Source organism: Cnephaeus nilssonii (genome assembly GCF_951640355.1).
Source record: "Cnephaeus nilssonii genome assembly, chromosome: 4".
Taxonomy (NCBI): Eukaryota; Metazoa; Chordata; class Mammalia; order Chiroptera; family Vespertilionidae; genus Cnephaeus; species Cnephaeus nilssonii.
In genome coordinates, this window is record NC_137075.1 from 6,958,875 (window position 1) to 6,984,524 (window position 25,650).

The 25,650-nt window shown below is 43.5% G+C and overlaps 1 protein-coding gene across 8 annotated transcripts in view; it reads right to left on the reverse strand.

Annotated features, from left to right (window-relative positions):
* CREM (cAMP responsive element modulator) overlaps positions 1 to 25,650 on the reverse strand; it is an 88,099-nt gene that overhangs the window by 44,136 nt on the left and 18,313 nt on the right. For all 8 annotated transcript variants that reach the window (XM_079769137.1, XM_079769135.1, XM_079769131.1 and 5 more), the window contains one exon: positions 22,210 to 22,333. In XM_079769137.1, coding sequence (XP_079625263.1) covers positions 22,210 to 22,333 — 124 coding nt within the window. The remainder of the gene's footprint in view (positions 1 to 22,209; positions 22,334 to 25,650) is intronic.

Below are 25,650 nucleotides of genomic sequence, written 5' to 3' on the forward strand. Positions count from 1 at the left end.
CTTTACAATTATTCAAAGTGTGTATATATATTTCTTTTGGACACCCTATATATACCAAGGGCAAATTCATCCCACATGCTCTGGGGTATTATTGTCTACCTTAGATTTTTGGGAAAATAAAAAGGTTATGGCATAATGGAACCAGTAGACTTAACAAGTAGAAGTTAAAAAAACAAACAAGCAAACAAACAAAACCATTGGGAGGCTATTCTTTAAATATTCCCAGCACAAAAGGCAAATTAAAAAAAAAAAAGGTATCCACCTGTGTAAATCAATTACTAAAGGTACTCCTTTTGCCATAGAACTAATTGTCAAACTTTTTACTATCGGGACACCCCTTTACACTCTTAACGTTAATGGTGATCTCGAAGAGCTTTTGTTTATGTGATTTATATCCAGTAGGGTGCTATAAATGTTTAACAACCAGATCTTGGGAAGGGAGAATGCTGATTTGTACCTTTTGATGATTTCTGTAATGTAAATACTCCTACTATGGCAGATTTCAAGCCAACAGCAGATGACACTGAACACAAAGTTGGATAAAGTGCACACAATCAGCTCTCATGAGTTAGCGCCAGCACAACACTGGGTATATATGTATTGATATTTACTGTTAGAAATTAAAACTGAGAAATTTAAAAAATACTTAGCAACTCATTAAAGAACAATAATTCTATTACAAGATACAAATAATATTTCATGAAGAATAATTACATTTTACAAAACAAAAAGTAATGACAAGTGTTTCACATTTTTACAAATATAAAAATATTTTGTGGATGATTTACCAAAACAGCTAGAATCTCATACCTACTTCTGCACAGAATCTATTATAATGTTATTTTAGTCAGTATGTGGAAAAAAACTCTAGTTGAACCTCACTCAGACATGATTGGTAAAGGAGGAGTATTTTAATAGCTTTTTCAGAAAAATGTGTATATTGTTTGATATTACACCAAAAGTGGTTGTCTCTTAAAGGTTAGTTGCAATATGGCATATGAAATCATATCTGTTACATTAAAATCTATGGATCTATATTGTACTTTGCATGATCGTTATTCATGCATAATTTTGTAACATCATGCAGTAGTTACTTGGAAGATATTGGCTCATTGAGTTGAACAGATCGCCCAAATGCTGACATTTCATTATACACTATCAGAAAACCACATTCATTAAAATCAACATCAATCTCATCAGAAAACTATACATATTGGGAAGCTATCAAGCTCAAAATAGCAGATGCAGGCTTTCCAAACTTCAAAACTTCTGCTTAAAGGCTGGAATTTTATCATTGGCAATAAAAACTGTCGTTTTCCTTGAAGTGACAAACTCACTTCATTTGCATTTGAGATAAAATGTGTTCCAAATAAGTGTGAATAGCCACAGTTTGGTTATTAGACATTCTTTTGAGAAAAATTATGTCCTGTGAAAAAAACTCAGCTAGTTCATCTTGTCACTCAAACAATAACTCGTGTTATTTTTTCAAAAACACATCGGTCTTCAGTATGCAGCAGAAATGCTTTCAGTGATTGTCCTAATTTCATAACTCAGAATATTAAAACAACATGTACTTAAGGGTCAAGACTCAATACAACTGGTAATATTTACTGCTTCACCAAGAATATTCCTAAATGAAACTGACTTTTTTTCCCACTGCAAGTGAATGGCAGTGAAGAAAACAATGACGTCTATCCAGTTTGGTGCCACTGACTTGATTCCAGCTGAGGCATCAACAGTTTTACTCACCATTATTCTTTCAACATTAGTGTAAATGACAACACAGAAAAAAGGAATATAGATCTTAACATCATTGTGAAAATAGTTTTATCCTCCCAAACCTCCAGAAAGAGTCCTCAGAGACTCCCTCAGCGTTCTGTACACCACACTATGAAAGTTGCTGCTCTCTTTTTTTTAAAAAATATATTTTATTGATTTTTCACAGAGAAGGGAGAGGGATAGAGAGCTAGAAACATCGATGAGAGAGAGACATCGACCAGCTGCCTCCTGCACACCCCCCACTGGGGGATGTGCCCGCAACCAATGTATATGCCCTTGACCGAAATCGAACCTGGGACCTTCCAGTCCGCAGACCGATGCTCTATCCACTGAGCCAAACCGGTTTCGGCTGCTGTTCTCTCTTAATGTAGGCTCCAAGCCCTGGCTCACAGGGTGCTGACCCAGGCTGTAATTTCACCTCCATAGTCAAACCACCATATCCAGTAACCTTGATGGAGATTTCATATGTCAGAGAATGAGCAAAGTATTATATAAATTATACCCAAGAGTACCACAAGTATTCCTAAAGACCACACCTGTGGATTGAGATGGCAGATAGTGCTCACATTCACTTTCTGGGGGGCTAAGGAGGGAGGGGGATGGACCAGCATCAAAGAAATTAAATATTTTGAAGAACTGAAAAACAACTCAAGTTTTTTATCAGTATAAATCATGCTTTAAGTTGCTTTGTCTTTCAAGTATAATTTTCAGGATTTTAATTTATTAAACAATCACTCTATCAAAATGGCTTAGTGTCAAGAATACTGCTGTTGCTCAGTTGGCGTAGCTCAGTGGTCAAGGCTCCATTCCCATGGCTTAGGGCACGTGCCCAGGTTTCAGGCTCGATCCCTAGTAGGGGCGTGCAGAAGGGAGCCAATCAATGATTCTATCTCATCATTGATGTTTCTATCTCTTTCTCTCTCTCCTTTCCCTCTCTGAAATCAATAAAATAAAGAATACCTGCTACAGAAAAGGAGCTGTACTCACTAATATAAAACTTATTCCTAGACTTCTAGAGATGGGTCATATCCTACATAATAAAAAGGCAATATGCAAATTGCATCACTCCGCTACGCCCACGATTGGGCCAGCTGGAGGTGCGGGGGGCGGGACTCAGGGTGCCCGATAGGCTGGCGGTAGGAGCGGGGGGCGGGGACTCGAGTCCCCGCCCCCCGCTCCTACCGCCAGCCTAAACGGCCAACGCTGCGGAAGGACCCATGCGGCCGGCGGAAGACGCTGGTGGCGGAACTCAGGGTGGCCAATTGCGTGGCTGCCGGCACCAGTTTTCCGCCAGCAGCAGTTTTCCACTGGCCACCCGCCATCAGGGCGGGGCGCGGCAGAGCGGGGCGGGGCGGGGCGGGGCGGGGCGGAGCAAGGCGGGGCGGAGCAAGGCGGGCGGCAGTGGCGCGCCGGTGCAGGTGTGGTGGCCCCAAGGCTGCGGCAGCGGCAGTGCACGCGGCTGAAGCGGCCGCTTGCAGGATTGAATCCTGCAAATGGGCTACTAGTGAATTCTATAATTGCAATGAAACTTCTCTATGTCCAAACTCTGGAGAGTGCAAAACCTCATGAAACAACTCTTTCATTACCCTATTGAAATAAAGGCTGAGAATCAGCACAAATGACCCTACAATCAGAATTCAGATGTACAGTATCCTTAAAAACAAAACAAAACAAAAACCCCTTAGATCTAGAGAACCTGTCAGACATCCTATATTCTCATTGCCAAAAGTGACTGGCATTGCGTAGTATTAAGCCTATAACTGTGTTGGTAAAGTTAACAGGCTAAATTTCGCCATTATTCATAAAATTTTTAAAAATTCACATGGCTCCCTACCTTTAACATCTCAGCATTATTTTATTAGTATACTCGTTACATGGCACCCGTGGAGTATGGTACACAGATGGCATAGAAGGAACAGGCAATGACTGAAGAACACGCATGGTGGCCATAAAGGCAAAGATGGGTAAATAACGAAACACCTTTTTGTTTTGGGTAAGGTGGCAGATTCAGTTAGGAAGGCTAGGTTGAAAGCAATGGTAGGGCAACCAGGTGGAAATGTTTAATAGGCAAGGAGAATTGTGAGACTCATGCTTGATTACAGCTCAGACAGAAAATAAAGACCTGAGAAATATTGACAAAGTGTAATCTATAGAGTATTATATAGTTACTTAATTCCTAATGTACAAATAGAATTCTAAAGAAGCCCTTGAAAGAGAAGGGAATTAAGTCTTTCTTAAAAGACACCAACCACTGTTACAGAGATGTAAACTTTACTTCACTTAAACTAAAATATGCATACTGAAGGTAGAAATAGAAAATTTTCTTTTAGCCCTGGCCGGGTAGCTCAGTTGTTTAGAGCATCATCCCGATATGCCAAGGTTTTAGGTTCAATCCCCAGTCAGGGTACATACAGAATCAACCAATGAATGCATAAATAAGTGGGTAGAACAACAAATCAATGTATCTCTCTCTCTCTCTCTCTCTCTCTCTCTCTCTCTCTCTCCATCCCTCTCTCTAAAATTAATTTAAAAAATTTAAAAAGAAAAATTTCTTATAAACATCAAATATTAATTTGAAGAGTTTCTAGTAAGCAAAAATCTCACAGGAACAAGGGAGCATGCCATGTTGACTAGTCTAGACAGTAGGGACATAGCAGTGAACAATGAAAGTCTCTTCTCTCCTAGATCAGGAGACAGAAAACAGATGAAGAGACAAATATATAATTTGGGATGGTACTAAATTCTTAAAAGAAAAATAAAGCAAGGTAAATAATCAGAGAATGACAAAGGCTATTTAGAATATCTATTTTCCACTTGATGTGGAAAGCTTCTCATCAGAGGAAACATTTGCATAAAAAGCTTAAATGAAGAGAAGGAGAAAGCCATAGGAAGATCTATGAGTATATTCACCACATTCCAAAAATCAGGTGGGTGTACCTTTTCAAAAACCAAAAAATATGAAATGGATATATTTTGTATTTCATAATTTTATACTTCTTTTCATGCAGAAAGAACTCACAGTTGACATAATTTACCTTTTTTTCCAGCTCCCCTGAATAATCCTCTTCTATAGGATGCCTGAAACATAGATTATGCTGATGCCACCACATCCACAGAAAACCCCACTACAGACAGTAGTTAATCTGAAGAAATAAGTTAAGATGATGCAATTGACAGCCTTAGTTGGCTTTGCAATAAAACAAAAATCCTAATAATGACATTTATAAATGGGAAAACCTCACAATTTGTAACACAGTATTTGATTAACACCTAGTAGACTACCTTCAATCCGTAGCTAGGTTCTTTTGCAATGGGGTTTATGATGTCACAGTACATATGCAAATGTCACATGTAGTGGGCCTGCATTCAAAACAGTTAATAAGGGGTGGGGGGGAAAATGTGAGTTCACAATATAACAGATTTTGCTATCAACTCTGCTGCTGAGAAATCAAACCTATATTCAATTACCTATTTTGATGACAAAGCTACAATGAAAATCCATTAACACAGCAAGCAAGAAATTGGAAAACTATCTTGATTTCTGTGTATTAAGACAGTATTCTCAAAGGACTCTGTTTCTTCCATGGAAGAAGTGTTTAAAAGAATATTTCAAACATTTTAAGGTGGAAAACAATATTATAAATGTGAACACTTTAATAAAGATGCAAAATATTTTACTTTATTTTTAAAGTCTCATTTAATTGTGCTAAATGAAGATAAACACAAAATTAAAAAATGTAGAGTTGGTCTCATTCTAGTGTCTTTAGCAGCTTTCTTTCCCAATGAGTGTTGTTGTTGTTGTTTTAACAATGTGACTAACAAACTGCAAAATCAATGCAGTTAAATTTTACTTAATTTACCTTGAGAATATCAATTAAAAACATTTACTGAGCCCTAGCTGGTTTGGCTCAATGGATAGAGCGTAGACCTGCGGACTAAAGGGTCCCAGGTTCGATTCTGGCCAAGGGCACATGCCTGGGCTGCGGGCTCAATCCCCAGTAGGGGGCATGCAGGAGGCAGCCAATCAATGATTCTCTCTCTCTCTACCTCTACCTTCCTCTCTAAAATCAATAAAATATATTTTTAAAAAGACATTTATTGATAACAGAGTTAGCCACATATGACTGATAATTTTAGAACTACGATGTTAAAATTCTAAAAAGAACTACATGGGGATGTTATTGCCCCAAATCCTTTTTGTATGTGTAAAACATAAATAAATAAGATCTAAAATCTATATTTAATTTAAAAAGGGGGAAGTAGATCACTGTTCCTGGTATTGTTAATATAAATAGCTGAATATTATGTCTCTTTTTAAAAATTCCCCTCTTGAATCAAAGCAAATATCAGAATCAAGTCATTCTTGCCTGGCCAGTGTGGCTCATTGGTTGTCAACCTATGAACCAGGAAGTCACGGTTCGATTCCCAGTCAGGGCACATGCCTGGGTTGTGGGCTCGATCCCCAGATGAGGCATGCAAAAGGCAGCCAAGCAATGATTCTTTTTCATCACTGATGTTTCTATCTCTCTCCTTCTCCCTTCCTCTCTGAAGTCAAGAAAATATATATATATATAAAAAAGAATCAAGTCATTCTTAATTAGAGTCTATTTTGATAATACTTCCAATAAGCAGCACTGATCATTTGAGGACATATTAAAATTAGGAGTTCTTTACGCTTTGAAAAACAATGTACTTTTATCAATGCAATTTTCCCAACACCATTTATTATTTATTTATTTATTTTTAATAGATTTTTATTGATTTCAGAGAGGAAGGAAGAGGGAGAGAGAGAAACATCCATGATGAGAGAGAATCATGGATCGGCTGCCTCCTGCAAGTCCCCCACTGGGGATTGAGCCCACAACCCAGGCATGTGCCCTTGACAGGAATCGAACCTGGGACCTTTCAGTTCACAGGCCGATGCTCTATCCACCGAGCCAAACCGGCTAGGGCCCAACACCATTTATTGAAGAGACTGTCTTGACTCCATTGTATGATCTTGCTTCCCTTGTCAAATATTAATTGATAATAATGGCTTGGGTCGATTTTTGAGGTTTCTGTTCTGTTCCATTGACATATATGCCTGTTCTTGTGCCAGTACCAGGCTGTTTTGATTATGGTGGCTTTGTAGTATAACTTGAAATCTGGTATTTCATACCTCTTTGTTCCTCTTTCAAAAGATTGCTACAGCTATTCAGGATCTTTTTTTGGTTCCATATAAATTTTTGGAGTATTTGCTCTAGATCTGTGAAATATGCTGATGGTATTTTAATGGGGATTGCATTGGATCTATAGATACCCTTGGGTAGTATGGACATTTTAATGATATTGATCTACCAATCCATGAACACTGTATATTCTTCCACTTGTTTATATCTTTTTTCAACATTCTGTAGTTTTCCAAATACAGGTTTTTTGCCTCCTTGATTAAGTTTATTCCTAAGTATCTTAAATTTTTTGTTGCAATGGTAAATGGGATTGCTTGTTTAGTCTCTCTCTCTCTCTGAGAATTCATTATTGGTGTATAAAACATCAATTTTTGGATGTTGATTTTGTATCCTGCTACATTGCCCAATTCATTTATTAAATCTAGTAGTGTTTTGGTGGAGTCTTTAGGGTTTTCTATGTACAATATCATGCCAGCTGTAAATAATGAGAGTTTTACTTCCTCCTTTCCAATTTGGATGCCTTTTATTTCTTCTTCTTGTCTGATCACTGTGGCTAGGACTTCCAGTACTATGTTGAATAAGAGTGGTGAAAGCTGACATCCTTGTCTTGTTCCTGTTCTTAGGGAAAATGGTTTTAATTTTTGCCCATTGAGTATGATATTCACTGTAGGCTTGTCCTATATGGTCCTTATCATGTTGAGATATGATCCCTCTATTCCCCTTTTCTATAAAGTCAATGCATGTAAAACACTTAGAAAAGTGCCTGGAAAATACAAAGTATTCAATAAATGCTCAATTTTGTTATTTTTATTATTGTTAATTTTATTTAAGTTAATTTTACATTAAATTTTTAATTACATTAAAATATTTCATTGAGTCTGCAAAAAAGAGGTCTTCTGCTACATAGAATATACCTATTTAAAGGCAAACATTTTTCCTGAACTATTTCTACTTGCATTGTCTTCATCTTATATTGTTGCTTAATACATGCAATACCATAACCACGCTTTTCTCTCCCCTGGCTTTTTGGAAAACAACTAGAGTTTTATCCCTGATAGGGCTTAAGAAAACTCTGAAAGGCACTATTAAGAGGTCATCACAATTAATCAATAAAGTGAAAATTTCCCAAAGCCCATGTTTTCCAAATGTAATTCCTTTAACAGTATGAGGTTTACAAAGGTTGTAGTAACAAAAAATAAGACAAGATAAATAATCTCTGAATCTTATTCAAAGGAGAAACTATTAAAATGTTGCCCTTTTTCATATCCCAATGTCCTGTCTACTCTTTCATTGTTGTTCTGTTTTTATTGTAGTAAAAAATACATAAGATAGCCCTAGCCAACTTGGCTCAGTAGATACAACATCAGCTTGCGGATTGAAGGGTCCCAGGTTCAATTCTGGTCAAGGGCATATGCCCAGGTTGAGGGATCAATCCCCAGTAGGGGGCGTGATTCTCACTCATCATTGATGTTTCTATCTCTCTCCCCCTCCCTTTCTCTCTGAAATCAATAAAAATATATATTTAAAAATCCCATGAAACTCACATTTAAAAAAATAACATAAAATTTACCATCAGTAAATTTACAGTTCAGTAGTAAGCACATTCATCTTGCAAACCTGAAACTCTATACCCCTTAAGCAACAGTTCTCCTACTTTTAGTAGAGAAAAACCTAAGGATAAAAAGAATAACTGCACTTATACCCAGTTATTTTCCCATTATGGCTATTGACAAACTACCCATTACTAAAACTAAGAACGTTAACATCAAACAAAAAGAACCCACACCTCAAAGAAATCATTATAAACTAGAGGCCTGGTGCACGGATTCGTGCACCAGTGGGGTCCCTCAGCCTGGCCTGTGCCCTCTTGCAACCCGGGACCCCTCGGGAACTGGCCAAAACCAGCAATCCGACATCCCCGGAGGGATGCAGCAGTGCAGGAAATGGCAGGCAGCCAGGGAGAAGCCCAAGCAGGGCCAGGTGCTGCTCCACTCATCCTGGCCCCACTACACCTGCTGCTGCTCGGTAGCGCTGCCACAGAGGCGGGAGTAGCTCACACCGCCGCAGCTGCGCTCATGAGCCCGGCTTCTGGCTGAGCGGTGCTCCCGCTGTGAGAGCGCACTGACCATCAGGAGGCAGCTTCTGCATTAAGCGTCTGCTCCCTGGTGGTCAGTGCACGTCATAGCAACCAGTCATTTGTTCGCTTAGGCATATATATATATATATATATATATATATATATATATATATATACACACACACACACACACACACACACACACACACACTGGAGGCCTGGTGCATAAAATTCGTGCACTGAGTGGGGGATGTCCCTCAGCCCAGCCTGCGTCCTCTCCAATGTGGGACCCCTCGGGGGATGTCCGACTGCCGGTTTAGGCCCAACAGGAATCGGGCCTAAACCGGCAGTCGGACATCCCTCTCACAATCAAGGGCTACTGGCTCCCAACTGCTCGCCTGCCTGCCTGCCTGCCTGCCTGCCTGCCTATTGCTAACTGCTTCTGCCTGCCAGCCTGATCGACGCCTAACTGCTCCCCAGCTGGCCGATTGTCCCAACTGCCCTCTCCTGCTGGCCTGGTTGCCCCTAACTGCTCTCCCCTGCAGGCCCGATCTCGCCCCCAACTGCCCTCCCCTGCCGGCCTGGTTGCCCCCAACTGCCCTCCCCTGCCGGCCTGGTCACCCCTAACCGCCCGCCCCTGCCAGCCATCTTGTGGCAGCCATCTTTGACCACATGGGGGCGGCCATCTTGTGCAAGGGTGTGAGGGTCAATTTGCATATTACCTCTTTATTATATAGGATAGATGACAGAAAACATTTAACTATCTCTCAAACACTAGAACAAATACAGATGCACTGTTTTGTGATTATCCATATAATAAAAGGCTAATATGCAAATCAACCGAACGGCAGAACAACTGGTCACTATGACAAGCAGACACTCAAAGCAGGAGCTGCCCCCTGGTGGTCAGTGCGCTCCCACAGAAGGAGTACTGCTCAGCCAGAAGCCGGGCTCATTGCTGGCGAGTGCAGTGGCGGTGGCGGGAGCCTCTCCCGCCTCCGCGGCAGCACTAAAGATGTCTGACTGACGGAGGGCTTCCAGACTGCATGAGGGTGCAGGCTGGGCTGAGGGACTCCCTCTCCAAGTGCACGAATTTCATGCACCAGGCCTCTAGTTAAGTATAGAAACAAAATATTTTTCTGAAATTTGACTTTGATTATTTTATACATGTTGAAATTACCTTTGAAAATCAAATTTTATTCAAAGCAAAATATTATCACTTTTAATACAGTGAGATGAAAAGATAGAGTGCATTCTAAAGCCAAAACTAACCTTAAAAGAAATCTATTAGCTATCAAATACAAATTTTTCAACATATTGCCCTGGCCAGTATCACAGTGGTTAGAGTGTTGGCCTGTGCACCAAAGGTTCTCGAGTTTGATTCCCAGTCAAGGGCACATACCTGGGTGCAAGTTCAATCCCTGACCCTAGTAGGGGCTTGTGCAGGAGTCAACTAATTAATGCATCTCTCTCACATCAATGCTTCTCTCTGTTCCTCTCTCCTCCCCCCTCCTCCCTCCTCCCTCCCTTCCACTCTCTCTGAAAAGCAATGGGTTTAATCCAGTGAGGATTAAACCCCTACCTCTCCAAAAAAAAGAAAAAAGAAAAAGAACACCATATGAGCATAGCTGTATAATAAATTCTTGTCCAATCTGAACAAAATGGTCACTAATATTAACAGTTCTCAATACTTTTACTTACGTCTCTCAAACCTTGATTTGCCTTCAAGAATGATCAAAGCCATATATTTTCTTAAATTAGTTGAATAAGGAACAACATATAATGCAGATTTAACAGTTATTGAAAAAATTCACTGTTTTACTTTTTCTTCCAACTTTTGTTCATTTTTACAAATAATTCTCAGTGAATACAACATTGTAATTTAAAAAATTAAAATTAGGGCAATAAAAAGGAGCTTGCAGAAGGAATACATAAAAATAAAGAACAGAAAGAAAGTCAACAATAAAGTGTAAATTTTTATTTCAAAATCTTTAAGAAACATTTTTCTCCTTCAGTAAGAATTCCTCAAATAAGGGGATTAGCAAACTGAAGTTTACAAAAACAAGATTCAATTAAACACTGAGTTTAAACTAGACCTACTTAGGTAACAGTAAATTATACCAAATCAATCTAACACAATGCAGACCATCTTTAATACACAAATTACTAGAGGCCTGGTGCATGAAAATTTATGCACTGGAGGGGGGGGTCCCTCAGCCCAGCCTGCCCCCTCTCACAGTCCGGGAGCCCTCAGGGTCGGGAGGCAACCCAGCGATCAGGGGAAGGCGACACCCCCATCACACCTCTGCTGCTGCCACTGCCGGCAGCACAAGTCTCGGCCAGCCCTGGTTACCTGAACCTTGGGCGGCCCTGTGTGGCTGGGCAGCCACCATCCTAGGCTTGCATGTGCCTTGGGCCAGTCCTGGGCGGCTGGGGGGCTGAGGGGAGTTGGGGACTCCGGAGGCAGGCACGCAGAGTGGCCAGACCTGCCTAGGGGCAGGCCTGGCCATGCCATGCGCTTGCCGCCCCGGTGGGGCTGAGGGGACTGGGCACTGCCATCTTGTGGCTGTGGGCGCCGCCATCTTTGAGGGCGTGGCAGTCAATTAGCATATTCCCTCTTTATTCTCTGTGGGCACCGCCATCTTTTGTGAGGGTGCGATAGTCAATTAGCATATTCCCTCTTTATTAGATAGGATGATGTTGCTGACCCATTATCATTAGCAAATGTTGCTTGAGTTTGTTGTGTGTGCGTGTGTGTGTGTGTTTATAGGGTTGTGTTGTTGTTTTTTTGGGGGGAGAATGTTGTTTTGTTTTCTGATAGTCATCCACATCCTTCCTGGTTCTAATTAGGACCACCAAAACAAATGAAAGTGCTATTCAATTTTCCACAAGATTGAAATAGAAGACATACAACTCATACATTAAAATGTACCCTTGTTAAATCATTCCTACTTCAATCCCACTGAATGCAAGGCCTGCTTTAATTTTGAGGTGCTTCTTTACATCCTGTTTGCATTTACAACAGACAGGATAAGAAAGATTAGCAGAGTATATATAATCTCTAAAAAAGTGCCTGGTGGTCTTCTCTGCTCCCTAAGGTCTCCTACTTTCCAAAAATACACAGGTCCTCCAAAAGGTTAACTTTTTTAAAAAAATGTACTTTTACTGATTTTATAGAGGGAAAAGGAAAGATAGAAACATCAATGATGAGAGAATCATTTATCAGCTGCCTCCTGCATGCCCCCTACCAGGGATGGAGCCTGGAACCCAGGCATGTGTCCCAACCGGAAATTTAACTGTGACCTCCTGGTTCATAGGTCAACGCTCAACCACTGAGCCACAACAGCCGGGCCAAGGTTAACTTTTATATTAGAACTAATTCTCTCAAAGCATGATGCTGACCTTGATGATCTTCAGAGTCTCCTTCCAACTCTATGACATGTGATTCTGCTCCTTTCTTCTTCTTATCTTTTCTGAAAGCTTGAGAACTGGTCATTTACAAAGAAGAGTTATTGAGCTTTCAGACACTCAGGCCCAAGGCTCAATCAACATTTATAAAGAAAGAATCTTCAGAAAGGTAGTTTTAAAGTGCACCTTTTCCAGTGGCTCCATGTGGATTACCTCACCTACTGGGGATCAAGCCCGCAACCTGGGGCATGTGCCCTTGACTGAAATCAAACCAGGGACCCTTCAGTCTGCAAGCCAACGCTCTATCCACTGAGCAAAACTGGCTAGGGCATTACAAAAGAAATTTTGATCTCCCATTATCCATTTAAAGATTATATTATATCTAGAGAATATGTGTGACTGTTTTAAAACTGCTTATATGTAGTAATTTTGCTTTTCACCATTTTAGCTTTTGGAAAGGGTTTCCTCCTGGTTTGGTTATTTAAAATAGACTCTCCAAATTATTACCAAGAGTTTTTCCAAGGGGTAGGGAAATGGAATCTAGTCTTAATATGTCAATACATATACTTAACAAATAAGATACCAGCTTAATTAAAAGTATATCAACATAAAAAAAAAACTGAGGAAAGAAAGCCATCACAGTCCTGCTCAGCAGTTGAGTGTCAACCTATGAACCAGGAGGTCAGGGTTCAATTCCCAGTCAGGGCACATGCCCAGGTTGCAGGCTTGATCATGAGGTAGGGGCATGCAGAAGGCAGCTGATCAATTAATCTATCTCATCATTGATGTTTCTATCTCTCTCTCCCTCTTCGTTTCTGAAATTAAAAACATATTTTTTTTAAAAAAAGCTATCATAATATTAAACCTCAACTATTTGCCACCCCAGGGTTTATTTATGATGTAGGGGCTAAAAAAAAATTAACACTTTTCCTCCTACCTTCTAAGTTCTTCTGGCTGAGCCAATAACTAAATTAACAGGAAAAAAACACAAAGTTTAATACATGCACATGGGGAATTCATGATCAATACATAAAAATTCCAAAGACAGTGAGGCAACTTGGGTATATAAATGTTTGGGACAAAGGAGAAAAGAGGTGGGGAATGAATGGGTACTAGATTTCAGAAGTGAGAATGGGTGATTTACAGTTGAGGAAATGCAGAACACACAGGGCAGAAAATCCTTACTAGTTCTCTAACAATGGAACATAGAGAGTATATAGCTAACGGGTGCTTGCCTAAAGCCGTCCAGTTTACCACACTTAATTCAAATCAGGCTGAGTCAGCATCCTAAGATCTTCCTGAAGCAGGTTTCTCTTCCTGAATTTTCTTGGGCAGGAAAGGGGGGAGGGTGTAAGTTTCTTTCTGAGTCTTGTCCTATATAATAAAGAGGCAATATGCAAATTGACCATCACTCCAACACACAAGATGGCTGCCGCCATGTGGTCAAAGATGGCCGCCCCCATGTGGACACAAGATGGCTGCCACAAGATGGCTAGCAGGGGAGGGCAATTGGGAGGGACCAGGCCTGCAGGGGAGGGCAGTTGGGGGTGACCAGGCCAGCAGGGGAGGGCAGTTAGGGGCAATCGGGCTGCCAGGGGAGCAGTTAGGCACCCATCAGGCTGACAGGGGAGTGGTTAGGGGGTGATCAGGCTGGCAGGCAGGTGAGTGGTTCGGAGCCAGCAGTCCTGGATTGTGAGAGGTATGTCCAACTGCCCACCAGGATCGGGCCTAAACGGGCAGTTGGCCATCCCTCGAGGGGTCCAGATTGGAGAGGGTGCCGGCTGGGCTGAGGGACACACACCCCCATGCACAAATTTCGTGCACCGGGCCTCTAGTTTCATAATAAACAGCTTAAAATCAATAACCCAAAAAGCAGCTTCTGGGTGGCAGAACTTTGGTCCCTACAATGGCAACTCCTAATTCCAGCTCTTTCATATTATCATCACAGTGACTTCTATTTACTTCTGAATACAAATAGAAGGCAAAGGCTCCATTTATAGCTGCAAAGTTATAAAACAGAAAAAGTGAAAACTCCAGCTTTCCTTGGAGTACTACTGCCTACCACAATCAGTTAGTAGAAGAGAGGTCTGTCAGCCAAGAGCAAGCTCAAGTTTCCAGATCTTGTGATGATGTGCAGAGTAAACTTGACTAGCAGATGCTTTGGTAAACTTGACTAGCAAATGCTTTGGAAAGGCCAGGGTACTCAAAACCACTACTGTTAGTGTAGGTAACTAGGTATAAATAAAGTAAGGAAGCAAAGGGAATCAGACACTATTAAGCATAATAAACTAGGGAGCTAAATCAGACAATAAAGCCTAATTAAGTGTGGAAGTTACAGCTTCAGACACCTCAGGAGGTCACAGCATTATGCCACCGAGGGGATTAACACCCCTCCCGTCCCCCTGTGGGAAGGAAGGGCCGGCTTTCCAATCTCCCTAGGGTACAACTGGTCCACTGGCTGGACTGGAAGTAGGAGGGGGTGTGCAGGAAAAAACAATAAAGAGGAAATTCCTCTACTGGGCACATGCCCAGTAAAAGACAAGATAGCACAGGGGGAAGTTATTCTACTCTGAGACTTATGGAGTAGGAGCCAAGATGGCGACCATAAAGACCTGTCTGTCTAGCCTGGGGAAAGGATCAGATTGGATAGGGGACCGAGAACCCCAAAACCAAAAGACCTAGGAAATGGGATTGGTTAGGGAGAGGGCCCAACATCAGCCCAGGCAGGATTGGGAAATTGATTGTATAGTTTGCAAGAGCACCTGGTCCTTTCCAAACCCGAGATAATACAATCCAATCTTAACAAAGGCAAGCTCTCTCTATGGTCCTGTAACAAGCGTTTGTTCACACGTTCTCTCTCAGTAGCAGTCATGTGGGCCTAGCAGCTGCCTGAGAACGGCAATGTAGCTCCAGCTGGAGTGCAACAGGGAGGTGGGGAGGATAGAAACGACACTAGACACTACTGGAGGAATGAAGGCTGAACTGGACTAAGCTTTGGTATGAACTGAATCAAAGGCACAGAATTTGTGGACCCTGGCCTTTCCTCTGGGCTTGATGAAGACAGTAGGACCAAAGGAGATGAGACCCTGGGAACCCGGGGCAGCCTTCTATTTCTATTCTTTTTTTTTTTTAATCCTCACCCCAGGATATTTTTCCATTGATTTTTAGAGAGAGTGGAAGAGAGAGGGAAAGACAGAGAGAAATATCTATGTGAGAGAAACACATTGATTGGTTGCCTCCTGCACATGCCCTGATCAGAGCCCAGGTTGGGGAGGAGCCTGAAACTAAGGTACGTGCCCTTGACTGAAATCGAACCCGGGACTCTTTAATCCGCAGGCCAGCATTCTATCCACTGAGCCAAACCAGCGAGGGCTATTTCTATTCTAATAAACCTTACCACTACATCTCATCTTCCCATGCATGAGTCTCCCAAAATGCTTTTCTTGAGACTCCGTGAAAGGACCCCATTTCCACCAGCAACACTATTATTACTAGTAAATGACCAGATGCAAAGGATCAAAATGATTAAATCTTTTGATCACACCTTTTGTTTCCACACTATTTAATGATAACTTGAGCATGTAAAAAGGAAAATATTAAAAATTTCTCTTTATACAAAATTAAATATCATTTAAAATTTCTGAGAATTTACAGTCCTTCAGTTTGAATAAAATGAAATAAGTGACAAGTAAATACAATGACATCTGGAATTATTCAGAAGAGTCAATCACTTTTAGCATACATTATAGAATTGATAAAAATTTCAGTTTGATTTTCTAATCCTTCTATTATATAATACCGCATAATAATAACAAAGACTAGTCATAAATGAACATATTCAGGCATCATAAAAGTCTAAGTAGGTAATCATGTTTAGAAAATTTTGACTGCTGAGAATTGTGTCCTAATTCTTCAAAAAATCAAGATCTATGCATAACATCGAGGATAACTCTTTCGTTGTTGTTGTTAATCCTCACCCGAGGATAATTTTCCATTGATTTTTAGAGAGTAGAAGGGAGGGGGAGACAGAGAGAGAAACATGGATATGAGAGAGACACATTGATTGGTTGCTTCCCACATGTGCCTCAACCATGGCCCTTGACCAGAACTGAACCCGGGACTCTTCAGTCAGCGGGCTGACACTCTATCCACTGAGCCAAATTACCTAGGGCGAGGATAACTCTTATTTAACCAAAATAATCAATGAACCCACATACAGATTATTTCTTAATCTCTTAACATTCCTACTAGGTGAAAGATAAAAACCATACTTTATTTTTATTTATTTATTTTTAAATATATTTTTATTGATTTCAGAGAAAGGGAGAGAGAAAGAGAGAGAGATAGAAACATCAATGATGAGAAAGAATCATTGATCCGCTGCCTTCTGCACGCCCCCAACTGGGGATCGAGCCCGCAACCCGGGCATGTGCCCTTGACTGGAATTGAACCTGGGACCCTTCAGTCTGCAGTCTGACGCTCTATCCACTGAGCCAAACCAGGTAGGGCGATAATTTATTTTTTATTAAATATTTAAAAAACAGTATAATATAGCAAGTCCATGAACTTGCTATCTAGATTTAATGAATATCAACAGTTAATAGATTTGAGATTTTGAAAAAAGTTAAGAACTATAAATGTAAACCACGGGCTTTTTCTAGTTCTGTGATGCAGCCTTCACAAGTCTCTATCTCCCCCTTCTATTTTGTTCAAAACACACCTAACTTTCCCACACCCCAGATCTCTTCTTTGTCTTACAGACCCATCTTTCTCTGTTATTTCACAAAAAAAGTTTCTTGAGGAATCTATACTTGCAATTTCTACTTCCTCTTCCTCTTATTTATTCTCTAACCTATTAAAACCTAGTTTTTGTTAATTGGACTCCAATTCCAAAACCTCATAAATCCAAGGTTACTTTGGAGGCTTCATATTATTTGACCACTTTAGCAACTTCTGAGGTTCACCCAGGCTGTAGGTCCTCAGAATTGCAAACTATTATCTATAGACAATGGAGATCTATTGTTTTGACTGTGCAGGACCAGAATACTAAGAAAAAGGCCTGTGTGGAGGTCAGTGAGCCAGTTCCTAAAGGGAGGGACGTGGAGGCAGAAGGAAACTTTGCTTTAGACTACCACTTAGGCAAGGAAGTACAGAATTTCAGCCCAGGAATCATAAAAACTCTAGAAGATCCCAAATTCATGAAAGAATATATGTGCACTCTATGATATTCACACACAGATGACTAAAGAATATACACCAAAATGCTAACAATGACTATATTTCTCAATGTTAAGGAGAACATTTATTTTCTTATTTATAATAATATTAGTGACCCGTTGCATGAAATCATGCGAGACCCGGGACCCCTCACCCCCCCCCCCCCCCGCGCCATAGGACCACCTCAAGTCCCGGAGTCCCGCCCACGTGGCTGGTGCGCGACGGGACAGCCCCAAGCCTTGGAGTGCCGCCATGATGCCCCTCTCCAGGCCGCACAGAGCGGCCACCGAGACCCCCGCGCCCCCGCGGGGCTGCAGGAACCCCAGTGGAAGCCACGCGGACCGGCCGCTGGCCCCGCAACCGCTGTGCGCGCCGACATCTTGTGATGGCATTACAGCATGAGGGTCAATTTGCATATTACCTCTTTATATAGGACTATCGGCCCGGTGCACGAAATTCATGCATGAAGGGGGGTGCCATCAGCCCAACCTGCACCCTCTCCAATTCGGGACCCCTCGGGGGATGTACGACTAAACCGGCAGTCGGACATCCCTCCCACAATCTGGGACCACTGGCTCCTAACTGCTCACCTACCTGCCTGTCTGATCACCCCTAACTGTCCCCCATAATGGCCTGGTCACTGCCAACTGCCTCCCTGCTGCTGGCCTGGCCATCTCTAACTCCCCCCACCGCCAGCCTGGTCATCCCTTACTGTTCCCCTTGTTGGCCTGGTCACTGCCAACTGACCCCCGACCCCCGCCAGCCTGGTTGCCCCTCATTGTCCCCCTCTGCCAGCCTGGCCGCCCCTCACTGCCCGCTGTTGCCAATCTGGTCACCCCTCACTGCCCCCTTGACAGCCTGGTGGCCCCACGCAGCCTGCTGCTCAGTCGTTTGGTCGGCCCTCACTAACTCCCCTGCCAGCCTGGATGCCCCACACAGCCCGTTGTTCAGTCGTTTGGTCAGCCCTCACTAACCCCCCTGCCGGCCTGGTCACCCCATGCAGCCTGCTGCTCAGTCGTTTGGTCAGCCCTCACTAACTCCCCTGCCAGCCTGGTTGCCCCACACAGCCCGCTACTCAGTCATTTGGTCGGCCCTCACTAACCCCCCTGCCAGCCTGGTTGCCCCACACAGCCCGCTACTCAGTCGTTTGGTCGGCCCTCACTAACCCCCCTGTCTGCCTGGTCGCCCCATGCAGCCTGTTTGGTCATCCGTTCAGTTGTTTCGGTTGTGATGGTCACTTAGGCTTTTATATATATACTAGAGGCCCAGTGCATGAAATTCGTGCACTGGAGGGGTGTCCCTCAGCCCAGTCTGCACCCTCTCCAATCTGGGACATCCCTCTCACAATCCGGGACTGCTGGCTCCCAACCGCTCACCTGCCTGCCTGTCTGATTGCCCCTAACTGCTTCTGCCTGCCAGCCTGATCGACGTCTAACTGCTCCCCTGCCGGTCCAATCACCCCCAATTGCCCTCCCGTGCTAGCCCGGTTGCCTCCAACTGCCCTCCCCTGCTAGCCCAGTCGCCCACAACTACCCTCCCCTGCCAGCCATCTTGTGGTGGCCATCTTTGACCACATGGGGATGGCCATCTTGTGCCAGGGCATGAGGGTCAATTTGCATATTACCTCTTTATGATATAGGACAGATACTGGTATATTTACTTAATTTTCTTCAATGAACATGCATTATTATTTTTTTAAGTAAGAAAAAGGGTGCTATTTTTTTCCCCTTAAATAGCGATGGTGTCTGCATGCCTGTCTTCCAAGGTAACAAAGAAGGATGTTGCCAGGGAGATGCAGCTCCACAAAATACTTGGGAGGAGAAGCCTCTGTGGGGTGAGTGGGTGTCAGGAGCTTAAAAGAGTTAGCAGGCTGGGTGCATGAGGCCCACCTAGTCTCAGAAGAGAACTCAAGGGAACCAGTCTGGCCTGAGACAACCCAGGAAATGCCTGGTGTGACCCCTGAGCCATCTAGTCAGCCATCTGGCCCCTTATATTCTCCTTTCAAGATACAGTGGCAATCTCACTGCTGCTCTGTCTGTCCCCACACTACCATGACCCCACCCGAATGATAACCCCCTGCTGGCTCACTGACTTCCAATACAACTTCCACACAGCTGCTAAGTGTTCTAAACACAGTGAACACTGTTCTAAACACAGTGAACACTGGAACGTATTTCAAGAATATTTAGAATACAGGATACTCTACATTCTCAAATGTATACAACCTTCTGCTGACCTCGCCGAGCTCCAATTCCCAGCCCAGACACTAGCCTCGGTACCTGCAGTTCTCTGTCTGCACAGTCTTCCCTGGACTAGAATTTTCTTCCCTATCCCTACCTAGCTGGCAAACTCCTACACACCCTTTACATCTAGCTTCAAAGTCAATTCCTCTGCAAAGCACTCCTAGTCAACTGGCTTCTCCCTCCTCTGTATGTTTTAGTGGTTTTGTACATCTTCTTGCTATCATTTAAATACCTGTCTAGCCCTACCTGGTTTGGCTTACTGGATAAAGAGTCAGCCTGTGGACTGAAGGGTCCAGGGTTCGATTCCGGTCAAGGGTACATGCCTGGGTTGCAGGCATAATCCCCAGTAGGGGATATGCAGGAGGCAGCCGATCAATGATTCTCTCTCATCATTGATGTTTCTGTCTCTCTCTCCCTCTCCCTTCCTCTCCGAAATCAATAAAAAAATATTTAAAAAAAAATACCTGTCGCCGAAACCGGTTTGGCTCAGTGGATAGAGCGTAGGTCTGCGGACTGAAAGGTCCCAGGTTCGATTCCGGTCAAGGGCATGTACATTGGTTGCGGGCACATCCCCAGTAGGGGGTGTGCAGGAGGCAGCTGGTCGATGTTTCTCTCTCATCGATGTTTCTAGCTCTCTATCCCTCTCCCTTCCTCTCTGTAAAAAATCAATAAAATATATTTTAAAAAAAAATACCTGTCTATCCCACTAAACCATATTTAAGGCCAAGAACCATATGTGCTCAAGCATCTAGAATAGTGCCTAGATACTGGGGGTACTCAATAAATATTCGATTAACTAAATAAATACATGAGTTTGTTTTTATTATAAATATCTATATTTTCATAGGTATCTCAAAAATAAATTTTAGAAGCGAGAAAACAAAGTTTAAGACCTAACTTTTTTTAAAAAGAAAGTAAAGATTAAACCAAACATATACTGGGCAAATGGTAAGACTTCTGACATAGCCTATATAATAAAAAACTAACATGCAAATAGACAGAACGGAGGAACAACCAAACAACCAGTCACTATGACGTGTGCTGACCACCAGGGGGTGCGCACAGAACATGGCGGGTATTGGCAGCAGGCGGCAGAGCGTGGAACATGGCGGGCATCGGCCACAGCGGGATGGTGCAGCAGGTGAAGTGGGGGTGCCAGACCAAAGCAGGGCGCCGGTCGTTGTCATTGGGGCGAGCCTCTGGTGGTTACTAAAAATTCTTTGCTCCCACGCGCCGCTATCCCACCTGGCATTTGCACCTGCTGCTGGCACCAGCCCCGCTAGCACCCGCTGCTGGCTCCTGGCGCCGACCCTGATCCCTCGGCGCTGTCAGCAGGTGTGAGCGGTGGCTGCCGGCCCTGATTGCCCCTCAGGGCTTCTCCACCTCCCCCTGCTCCTTAGGGGCAATCGGGGCCATCAGCCACCTCTCACACCCACTGCCGGTGCCAGAGCCACTGCTTGCACCCACTGATGGTGCCGGCCCCGCTCGCACCTGTTGCTGGCACCGGCCCCAATCGCTCTGCACCGTCAGCGCATGGGAGCAGTATGCCAGCAGACAGGGGACCGGGGGCTGCAGCAGGAGGGGCCAGGGCAGAGGCACAGCGGATGGGCTAAGACCCACCCCTATGCCCACCACAGCCTCGTTACCCACAGGTCCTTTCAAGGTGCACGAATTCGTTCACTGGGCCCCTAGTTTATAAATAAGAGTATAAAACTATAGCAATTTGGAATTACCAACCTTCTCAAATAATAATAATTTGAGGCCCTAGCTGGTTTGGCTGAGTGGATAGAGCATTGGCCTGGGGACTGAGAGGTCCCAGGTTCGATTCCAGTCAAGGGCATATGCCCGGGTTGTAGGCTCAATCTCCAGTGGGGGGCATGCAGGAGGCAGCTGATCAGTGATTCTCTAACATCATTGATGATTCTCTCTCTCCCTCTTCCTTCCTCTCTGAAATCAATAAATATATATATATATTTTTTTGTGTGTGTGTGCATATATATATATATATATATATATATATATATATATATACACACACAAAAAATAATAATAACAATTTGAGGATTATATATTGTGGAGAAGTTTTTATTTTTCCTTTGCATAAGTGGTGGAGGGAGCATTGCAAAGAGTCTGTTACAATGCAAAAGTAATTCGATCATGTAGATTCCCTTCTACATCAAATCAGTAAGGATAGCTGATAACCAGGAAACAAGGGAAACTTAACATCAATTGGAATAAAACAGAATCTAAACATAATTCTCATTTCCATAAAGTTTAACTTTTATCAGTGTCTGCCTATTGCCTACAATGAATTTACCTGAGCTAAATTAGGGATTGAATTTTGACCAGTCTGGGCCTGCATATTTGCAGATTCTCTCTCTGTCACAGAATCTGTTACACTTCCATCCTGTTGAGATTCAATTGTTTCCATGGTCATTTGTCTGAAAAGACAATAAAAAGGAAGAAACATTAAAGTCTTATCGGAAATATTTCTCTATTTTTACCTATCTTTCTGATACTCATTTTTGTCATCCAAATGTACTAGTTTATTTTTTCAAGAAATAAGTTTAGTGGCAGAGTCCCAACTCTCCAAACTTACAGTTTTTCCTCTGCTCAGTGAATATGGACTGCAAAATGTTTTATAAAAATTAGTTTACTAAAAATGTTTTGAATCTTATAGTAAAGTTTCCTTGATAATTATTTTAAGCCCTATAGTATGAGTGATAAAATCAGTGTTTTTATTTTACATAAAGTCTATGATTCTCAAGGCCAAATATATCTGCTTTATAATTTGATGTAGTATGAAAGAATTTTGTCACTGTCCAAATTGAATGCATTATAATCCTATATAATAAAAGGCTAATATGCAAATAGACTGAACGGCGGAACAACCGAACAACCGGTCGCTATGACATGCGGTGACCACCAGGGTGTGTGTGCAGAACATGGTGGGCATCGATAGCAGTGGGATGGTGAAGCAGGTGAGCAGGAGTGCCAGACCAAGGCGGGGCACCAGTCGCTGTCATTGGGGCGAGCCTCTGGTGGTTACTGAAAATTCTTTGCTCCCACGAGTGCTGCAGTCCCACCCGGCGCTCGCACCTGCTGCCAGCGCCAGAGCCGCTGCTCACACCCACTGCCGGTGCCCAGTGCCAGCCCCAACCGCTCCATACCATCAGCAAGTGTGAGTGGGGCCGGTGCCATTGGTGCGTGGGGGCAGCGGGCGCAGGGCTGCCAGCAGACAGAAGATCGGGGGCCGTGATGAGAGCGGCCAGGCGGGGGCGTGGAGGATGGGCCGAGACCTGCCCCTGTGCCCACCACAGCCTCACGGCCCACAGTTCCTTTCAAGGTGCATGAATTCAAGCACTGGGCCCTTAGTCCTATATAATAAAAGGGTAATATGCAAACTGACCCTATAAGTGGAACAACCAGGAACGACCAGTTGCTATGACATGCACAGACCACCAGGGGGCAGACACTCAACGCAGGAGCTGCCCCCTGGTGGTCAGTGCGCTTCCACAGGGGGAGCGCCACTCAGGCAGAAGCCGGCTCATGGCTGGCCAGCACAGTGGCGGTGGCAGGAGCCTCTCCCATCTCCGAGGCAGCACTAAGGATGTCCAACTGGAAGCGGGCCTAATCCATCAGTAGGACATCCCCCAAGGACTCCCGGACTGCGAGAGGGCACAGGCCGGGCTGAGGGACCCTCCCCCTCCCCCGCGCAGTGCACGAATTTTCGTGCACGGGGCCTCTAGTATAATAATAAAAGGCTAATATGCAAACTGTACCCACGGGTGGGAGTTCGACCAACCAGGAGTTAGACATGTGCTGACCACCAGGGGGCAGCACAGAAATGGCAGGCGTAGGCGACGCAGCGCTGGCAGCGGGTGGCAGTGGAGGTGCTGCTGGCCCCGATAGGCCCTGATGAGAGTGGGACTGTGGGGGATGGTGGAACAGGTGAGTGGGCGGCGCCAGGCCAAGGCGGGTGCGAGCAGGGGCCCCGATCACCCGCCGGTCGCCCCAAAGCCCCAAAGATGGAGACCGGTGGTGGCGACGAGGGGCGGGGCCAGCAAGCAGGCAGCGCCAGGCCAAGGCAGGTGCAAGCAGGGGTCCCGATTGCCCCGCCGGCTGCCCCAAAGATGGCAACCGGTAGCGGTGGCAGGGGGCAGGGCCAGCAAGCAGGCAGTGCCAGGCCAAAGCGGGTGCGAGCAGAGGCCCCGACCACCCTGCTGGTTGCCCCACAGATCAGCCTTGATTACTGGCCAGGCCTAGGGACCCTATTAGTGCACAAATTTCATGCACCGGGCCTCTAGTTATAATACAAAGGTGTATCTAGCTTTGTCAGCACTAAGTAGTTTCTGATAAACAAGACTCTCAAATTAAATCAGTCAGAATTGACCACCTGTCCTGCATTTCCCCAGTTACTTAAAGAAGAGAATCTAATTTTTTTCCGGGAAAAACTTTTGTATTATTGTTTTAAATTTAAGTTAATGATTTCTACATGGAATCTTTCCAGATAGAAGGTAAATCTTACCAGAATAAATTTTACCCTACTAAAAAGTTAAAATGCTAACAAAATAAACAAACTCAATTTTTTATTTCCTTTTTAAAAAAATATACATCTTTTTAAAAATATATATATTTTTATTGATTTCAGAGAGGAAGGGAGAGGGAGAGATATAAACATCATTGATAAGAGAGAATCACTGATCGGCTGCCTCCTGCACGCCCCCTACTAGGGATTGAGCTTGCAACCCGGGCATGTGCCGTTGACAAGAATCAAACCCCAGACCCTTCAGTCCACAGGCCGACTCTCTATTCACTGAGCAAAACCGGCTAGGGCTATTGTACATCTTTTTAATTGTCAGTAATATAATATGCTTGTTTTCCATCTTAGAAGTCAAAATATGTATCCAAAAAGTATGCAGACCACTTAGAACTGTGAATAAAATGTCCAGATCTTTTTGCCAGATTTAATTAGTTGCCAGATCCTACAGATCCTTCAGTTACAGTCTCTCACTTAATACTTAATTTGCATTTCAACAGCCACTACCTACCTGAATCCAAGCCTTCCTTTCTCAAACTTGTGGGCTATAGTCTATCCAGCGGTCGCCAACCGGTGGCCCGTGGACCACTGGTGGTCCGTGAGGTCCAAAAGGTTGGTGGCCACTGGAGTAGCACTTTCCAAAAGTATTTGACCACTAAAAACCCTTTTCCACAAAGCATGTCCTAGCAGTATTTTGGAAACAACTTGAGAAATGCTGTCTTATGCTATTTCTTACACCTTTATTAAAAGTTCTCCTAAGGTTCTGTCAAGAATTTGAGTCTCAACTTAAACATTACATTACTGAAAGGCCTTCCTGAGTAAACTCTATTCATTTTAGGAACATTCATTTAGCACCATCTACATGACAAGCCTGAAAATACAAAAGTGGGTTAGTTACAACCCATCCCTGAAGATCCGGATTCATTGACTAGTTGATCCTTGGTTTTCCAAGTATAGTCCTTGTGTTACAGGATTCCAGGGCAGGGGGGATAGGAAAACTGAGACAGGAAAGTTAAAACAGGCCAAACAGCGTGGGCAATCTGCAGCCAGCTTGTAAGTAACAAGCCATTATCTTCCCAGCCAAGAACACAGAGTAAATGGTTTTTAAAAACCTCCTTAATGAGAAAATGCAGAAAGGGGGGAAAGGAAAAGGAAAAAAGGGCAGTTTTTCTCCCTAAGCAGAGAAGCCAGCAGTCTCAAGATCTGGCAAGATAAAGT